At 36.7% G+C, this 8,407-nt stretch overlaps 1 protein-coding gene across 2 annotated transcripts in view; it reads right to left on the minus strand.

The window, feature by feature from the left end:
* The window catches only part of nnt (nicotinamide nucleotide transhydrogenase), a 64,309-nt gene extending 56,741 nt beyond the window's left edge, over positions 1-7,568 (minus strand). Inside the window, exons 1-3 of one of the 2 annotated variants that reach the window (XM_087299474.1) lie at positions 6,909-7,568; positions 5,009-5,190; positions 389-618 (exon numbers count right to left, since the gene is read on the minus strand). In XM_087299474.1, the coding sequence (XP_087155600.1) occupies positions 389-618; positions 5,009-5,147 (369 nt within the window). In that variant the 5' untranslated portion in view covers positions 5,148-5,190; positions 6,909-7,568. The remainder of the gene's footprint in view (positions 1-388; positions 619-5,008; positions 5,191-6,908) is intronic. The other variant, NM_214756.1, reaches the window with a different exon arrangement.
* Between the last annotated feature and the right edge of the window lie 839 nt (positions 7,569-8,407).

Below are 8,407 nucleotides of genomic sequence, written 5' to 3' on the forward strand. Positions count from 1 at the left end.
TTAGCATCAAGCAGTGTGCTTCTTTCAACTTTAAATTGCATGGGCCCTTTAGATTTTAATGGAATCTGACTGGCTGTCAATGTATTTTTCATATCCCAATGATATTGTTTCTCCACATCTTACAGCTGTGGTCTGAACTCTGCTGTTGCTTTACATTCAGAATGAGTTTTAGAACAATGAAATTATTATTATCTTTATAGTAATCATGCTAGGTGTATACGGCCTTAGCCAGATTAACGCAATCAAAGATTTTAGTTTACATGGTAATTTCTTAATCAGAGTATTGTCCTAATCATGCTAATTTTAGAATATAGTTGTCAATGTAAACATAGTGACTCATGTTTGAGGCTCAATTAGGTGAAGTAAAGATTAGTAGATCAAACAGTACCTTAAGGAGAACATCAGATGAGAAGACATCCTTGACGTCCCTGATGGTGGCTCCTGCTTTTGTGTACATGTCATCAGAGAACTTGGCAGATTCTCCCGCGCCGGACTCCACCACCACATTAAAGCCCTGCTTGATGAGAGCTTCCACTCCGGCAGGAGAGATGGCCACTCGACGCTCATTCTGAAAGATTTCCTTAGGAACGCCGACGGTCAGCTGTTTGTAAGGAATGCCTGAAGAAAATTAACAGAATCAACTCAGTCTGGATAAAGAGGTTTCCAATATGCATGGTAAATGCAAAAGATCAAAAGCAAGTTCTGCACTAGTAGTACAAGAAAATCTATTAAAATAATTTCATCCTTTCATTCATTCATTCATTTTCTGCTGCTTTTTTGGGGCTGGGTCGCGGGGGCAGCAGTTTTAGGAGAGAACCCCAGACTTTCCCCTCCCCAGACACTTCCTCCAGCTCCTCAGGGGGGATCCCGAGGCGTTCCCAGGCCAGCCGAGAGACATGATCCCTCTAGCGTGTACTGGGTCTTCCCTGAGGCCTCCTCCCGGTGGGACATGCCTGGAACACCTCCCTAGGTAGGCGTCCAGGAGGCATCCGAAACAGATGCCTGAGCCACCTCAGCTGACTTCTCTCGATGTGGAGGAGCAGCAGCTCTACTCCAAGCTCCTCCCGGGTGTCAGACCTCCTCACCCTATCCATAAGAGTGCACCCTGCCATCCTTCGAAGGAAACTAATTTCGGCCACTTGTATCTGAGATCTCGACCTTTCAGTCATGACCCAAAGCTCATAACCATAGGTGAGAGTAGGAACGTAGATTGACCGGTAAATCGAGAGCTTTGCCTTTTGGCTCAGCTCCTTCTTTACCACAACGGACCAATACATCGACGGCATTACTGCTGCACCAATCCGCCAGTCAATCTCAAGTTCCATCCTTCCCTCACTCATGAACAAAACCCCGAGATACTTAAACTCCTCCACATGGGGTAAGGACTTTCCTCCATCCTAGAGATGGCAAACCACCTTTTTACGGTGGAGCACCATGGCCTCGGACTCAGAGGTGCTAATCCTCATTAAAACAATCTATAACTTTCAAATTAATTTTTCAGTCTGGAAATTTTACAGTTGATATACATAGAGAGAATATAACAAAATATGATATTTTGCCCATTGACAACTATATTAGGAATACGAAATACAACGCAAGTTCCAACATTCCTCAAAATACCTTCTTTTTGTTCAACAGAAAAAAAAGATCTCAAACAGATTCGATACAAGTTGAGGCAGAGTAAATAATGACAACTTTCGAGTGAACCATATATATATATATATATATATATATATATATATATATATATATATATATATAAATATATATATATACACACACACACAGTGGTGTGAAAAAGTGTTTGCCCCCTTGCTGATTTCTATTCTTATTTTGCATGTTTGTCATACTTTAGTGTTTCAGATAATCAAACTTATTTAAATATTAGTCAAAGATAACAAGTCAACACACACCATGCAGTTTTAAATTAAAGGATTGTATTATTAAGGCAAATCAAAATGCAAAACTATTTGCAAACTATTTTTGTAACCTACATGAAATGAGTCAAAAAAAGAGTCAAGTGTGAACACTTTTAATCTCACATTACTCTTACTGCTAACATCAGACTCAAGACCAATTTTAACTCTCCATTCTGAAGTCAAAGAGAAAAGCTGTGCAATAAAGATAAGTCCTATATACGATCCACAAGTAAATCTAATCCAGCAGCTTATAAAAGGGAATTTAAAGTACCGTCAAGACCTTTGGAATGAACCTAAGGTCCCACAAAGTCTCTATGACTTCTGTGCTTGTGCTTTTACAGCTGTGTGCATTTTTACAGTAAGAAAGACCGTGTGACTTCGCAGAAACTCCAATTCTGCACTTTTATTTTTCAATATAAAAACAAAAGAAGTCAAGCTGTTAACAGAGCATGGCTGGTGTTTGGCGTGTGTAATGAAGTCAATCGTAGTGAATTTTTATGCACAGTTTTATTATTAGTTTATATGTTCTGGTCTGCAAAAGATGTGCAAACAACATGTGGTCTAGACAGGCTGAATATGTATCATGAAATCATCCAAATCATGTCCTTCTGCTGGCAGCAGGAGGTCACTTGTGGAAAATTCCACAACAGATCTATAGATAACAACATGAGCTCACGTGAATCACACACTTGAGCTGCCCAGAGGTGGTGGAACTGGGCCTCAGACAGCACAGCAACTCCAAAAATATTGGGTCTCTTTAAAGAGATAAAGCAACATAGATAAACATTTACTCATCCTCAATTGATTACAAAGCTTTAGAAGATATTTTGAAAACTTTTGGAAAACGGTAAACACTGATATACATATGATGAAACTCAAAATACAACAGATTTGATACAAGTGGAGGCAGACTAAATGATGACAATTTTCATTTTTGAGTGAACTATCCCTTTAACTGTTTGAGAAATGCATGAAGGACATTGCATTGGAATCCAAACCACAAACTAAGTGGCATTTACTGCTAAAAATAACAACATTAAATTGGTGATTTTTACAACATTCTTTTGCAGCTTGCATTTCTAGTTTGCAATTATTTGCATCATTTGTTACGCATTTGAATTATTGTTTTAATAAAAGACAACTATTAACACAGTTAATAATGTAATTCAAACAAAAACTTTACAGGAGAACTTAAAGCAGCTCTGCTTTCTGACATATAAAATGACAATGACCTTTTGCATTTGAGACCAGGTGAATATTTTGTAACATGAGCATAACGCCCACATCAAACCTGACCAACTAGCATAAAGCTTTACAACTGTACATAATTATACACTGCTGTTTAAACATTTGAGGTCAGCATTTATTAAATTTTTTTTTAATGCTTTAATTTAAAAAGTGACAGTAAAGGGATCAAGTGTATTTTTTATGTAGGCTATTTAGCAGAGATGTCCGAACTAGGGCCCACAGGCCAAAGTTGGCCCATGGTAACCTTTGATTTGTCCCGCCATCCTATCTGAGGGTGAAGGTTGGGGCAAATGTCTGTAACAGATATTGTCATGAACGTTTGTTTCTTTCATTGTTGAGCTACAAAAAAACAAACTGGAATTAAATGTTGTATATTAATCAGATTTTTTAAAATGTAAATACTGTCACTCGAAGGTAGAGGACAATGCACAATACATCGACAAGCAAATCAATGAAGAGGTCATTATAGAACGTAAAATATTTGATGGATGGATGGATAGATAGATTTTATTATTATTACAATTTAAGCATTTGTAAGTATTTCCATTTACTTTTAAATCTTAATAAATTAGCAAATTACAAAGCCAACTTTAATGTAAAAGTTTGGCATATTTCACTTTTTTGGCCATTCATAAAAAAAATTTAGGGCACCCTTGCTATATAGAAAGCTTTAAAAACAATCATGAGAAATCATTGTCATTCAGTGCAATAGACATTTTACATGCAAAAATGAGGCTGCACTATGATCCCTAAATAGCGCATGTTAATATGAACCAAATGACTAACAATAAATATATCTAAAATGAATTTTTGGTATATAAATTACTACACTGTAAGGCATTTTAATGGCATACAAAACATATGGTAGTCATTACTTTTGACCGAGTAATCAAAATTACACAGGACACATTCTACATTTATGATAAAAAGTTCTATTGTGCTGAATTTTGTGTTGATTGTGAAAAAATATTGGTTTTAAAAAATATTTATCATTAACAAGATGTGTTTTCTGAGCAATAACGACAATAACAAAAACAGTTTGAGTGATGTGACACTATAGAAATGGCTGCCAAAGTCATTTTAAAACTTCTTCAAAAAATTAATTAAAAAAATAAATACAAATCACAAATTCAAATTATATAATTTATATTACCATAACAGTAGTTTTATGACTAAGAAACATTATACTGACCATAAACTCAAATGGTGGTTAATTTAACTTCAAGACAACAATCCAGATTGTAAATAAAGTCTGGAAATGGAAACAACATCTGAGTCCCAAAAACGTTCTACAACCACAAAGCTGAAAGTGACCATAGACATGTTTCATTTCCCAGCGCTCAATCACAGACACGTTCCTGGCTCCTCAGCTGACACTGTGCAGAAATAACCCGTTCCCCCTGTCATTACCATACTGCCCCCGTCTCAAAAAAAAATGCCTGCCGTTAACACCGGCCTCCAACACACACTGTATCCAAGCAGCCAGAACGCGACACAGGTCACTAACAGCACACTCATTCATATCCTCAGACAGTCCAATCACGCGACTGAACAAGCAGAAGAGGGACAAAGTGACCTTGATGGTCACCACATGGAAACATTAGCATAATAATAATAGGACAACATTTATGTATGTCTTATTTGCTTCTGACATACTTTAAAATGAAATATGCTTAGGCAAAACAAGCAACGTTTACCCATAAGCATAAGTGTACCATACTCAAGCTCTTTCCGTTTAGTGTGATTTAAACTTAAGGAACACAAACACTCAATCACTAGTCACACGATTACAAACATCAATCATCCAAATTAGATCATGTTCAATATTCCAGCACTGTTACCTGGACTAGTGAGGCGGTTGAGGGCTTGATGTGTCCTAAAGAAGCGCACACAAGGTTTCTTCACCGTCCGGGCACATTGTAGCCCAGAGAACAGGGGGCTGGAACAGCTGCTGGCCACCACACGCAGAAGACTCGCCATCAGAGACACAAGGAGGAGCTGTGCAGTCGGAACGGCCCTCCTCCTACATGTGAAAGAGAGAAAAGAGTGAGCTGGCTGACCTATCCCATAATGCTTCACTCTGGAGCTCAGCTGTTTAGCCACCTCCAAGGTGACACACTTATAGTATGCTCTTAGTTCGCACAAGTGGGTGACTGAGTGGTTGAGGGCCTTACTAACATTATGAATTGTGACATTGCTTAAAACAATTCCAGATCAAGAACACTTTGCTTAATATAAAAAAGTCATATTAAAAAAGTTTACTAAGCAATGCACATGCAAGTAATAGTAAAGATAGTTATAATGTTACAAAAGATTCTGATTTTGTTCAATAAATAATCATTTAGTACATACAGTTTTCAAAAATGATAATCAGAAATGTTTTTGCTCACATTAGAATGATTTCTGAAGGATCATGTGAATACTTAAGTAATGATGATGAAAATGTGCTCGTTTAAATTCATTAAATCACATTTTAAAACTAGATTCAAAAGGTTTATTGTACCATTTTTATAATACTGTGGCTTTTATTAAAAAGCATCATTTTGAAAAGCAGCTTAAAAACAAGTCTTTTATTATAGATGTATACATTTATTATTTGTTTTTCCAATATATTCCAATGTTTTACAATATTTTTGACCAAATCAAACTTTTATGCGGTTTGTATATTGTACAGTAGTAAAAATACAATGGAAATAAATACATTTGCACTTATTTTCTCCAGTATCTAAAGAACATATGGCTCTTTGCAGTCTATTTGTAGAGACACAAAACAGATCAATTAATCCTCGGGGTGAAACAGTCAAGGTCGAGCTGAGGCCAACTCTGAAAAGTGTGGTGAAGTGTATTTGTTCAGCTACAGACTTTCTGATATGAAGGTGATAAGGGTTTTTTTCTCAGCGGGCCAGAGCAGGTTACACAGTAGCAGTTTACAGATTGGAAGACCTACAGGTCATTTATGGTCTTTAACACCATAAATACTGTCTGAGCCAGAATACACAATATTAATAATGAAAAAAAGCATCTTACTAAGCAAATACAGAATGAATCTTAAATGTTTTTAGTTTTCACTTAAAACAACTGTAAAAACAATGCAATAAATTGTTAATTATTAAAATTCTTTTTTATCACTAAAATTTGCAGGCATCATGATATTATTTTAATTTAAGATTAATGACTAAGATAAGATCTTTTTATACATTACAATTTGCAGAGGACACTCAGTAAAATGTTAGCTTGACAATAGATACTAAACAGATTTAGGAAAAAATAATCTGATGTAATATTAAATTAAATGTTTTAATCTTTATACTTTGGCAATCTAATCATTGTGTGCTTATCAGTTATTCCATTTAATTACTTAAAATATAAGACAATTTAGCATGATTGGCTAAATTGTACTAATTATACTACATTTCTTCATACAAATATGTATTTTTATTGCAATTAAGTAAGTTTATATTAAAATTGTTCTTTTAATTTGATGTAAACAGCATAATTATTAATAATTATCATTATCATCATCAAATCTACTGATTCTGCAACACAATAAATGCCAGATTTGTGTTAATAAAAGTTAAAGCACACCTTAAGCATGGTGCACATGAACAGTTTTCACTAACACACCAGTGATTAAACGCCTAAATTTAGCTACGTTTCCTAATATATAGACACTCAAGCAACCCACAGATAAAAGCACTGCAGTTTGATTTTGCATGAAGGCGTAGGAAACAATCAAAGCACCTATTTAATTAAAGGCGTGCAGACAGACTCTATTGGATTATCGTGCCAACTACAATCCAATTCCAGCACCACGTCAACGGAACAAACGAGTGACAAGTCTGCATCAAATGTGACCCAAAGATTACTCAACCCTTCATTAACTTTCATAATTTAAACACACGGATAGTAAAAATGAATATTATTCACTATGAAAGGAAACGGTTGTTTAACGGCGCTTGTCCTCGTGCCAACGGTTTGTTATTGGACAACGCAAAAGTCATTCATTCAAGTAGCTCAATGGCAAAGGGTTATCTGCATACATTTATAACGTATTTTCAATAGAATCATGCGGCTCAAAATAGTATTAGTTGTATATGTGATAATTAACATCCGTTATGCGCTAGTTTGTTTGTTTTTTCGGAAGAGAAACGCGGCTCTACAGAAGGCGGGCACTAGCGCCTCATTTCCCCTTCTTTTCTTTTGCTAGCATGATAGCTACACAGAAAGCCACAACTGCAGTTTGCGCTTGCATTTCGAGAACTAATCGACGCTAGCACGAATGCATTGTTTTGCCTTCAACTGACAATGTTGGTGGAGATGGATATTGAACAAGTGAAAATCTCACCGGGACGAGAGAGAGCATCAATCAGCGACCTTTGAATGCGGGGACGCGCAGCTTACAGCCGTCACCCGGAAACACTCGAACTCACCTCCGCCGGGCACCGTTTCAGTGGTTTCATTCGCCTGTCAGTCAACATATGTAAATCAGTCATGTGCTAAGGGGGCGATTCTTAACGATATTTAATAACCTGCATAGTTAAAAGGGTTCCCCACGCTTTTCAGCCTCAGCCTGCGATCCCCAAATTAACAACTCCAGTGATTCGCGACCACACTATTGGGCTTGGAGGTGCTTATAAACATACAAAAATTGCACACAAGAGTGCACAGACACCAATTTGAACTATATAAACATGAGCATATAGATAACATAAAAAATAGCATAGCCTCACTTAATGAAACTAGTTGGCACTTGTTTACAGCACAAGACTATTCTTGGTATAATTTTTTTATACCAAGGTTTTGTATACCAAACCAGGGTTGCCACAGCGGAATGAACCGCCAACTTATCCAGTATATGTTTTACGCAGCGGATGACCTTCCAGCTGCAACCCATCACTGGGAAACACCCATAAACTCCCATTCAGACTCATACACTAAGGCCACTTTAGCTTACCCAATTCACCTATAGCACGTCTTTGTGGAGGAAACCGGCACCCAGAGGAAACTCATGCAAACACAGGGAGAACATGCAAACTTCACACAGAAATGCCAACTGACCCAGCCGGGGCTCAAACCATCGACCTTTGTGCTGCTACCCACTGCACCACTATGATGCCCTATTAAGTATATAGAAAATATATTATAAGATAAAAACATTTTTATTTTCTGTAGGATATGGATAATATATGGTAATTCGGTAATTTATTTAAAATCCACTTTATTTGGCCACTTAATTAGGC

Source organism: Danio rerio, chromosome 21 (assembly GCF_052040795.2).
Source record: "Danio rerio strain M-AB ecotype USA chromosome 21, GRCz13ab, whole genome shotgun sequence".
Lineage (NCBI taxonomy): Eukaryota > Metazoa > Chordata > Actinopteri > Cypriniformes > Danionidae > Danio > Danio rerio.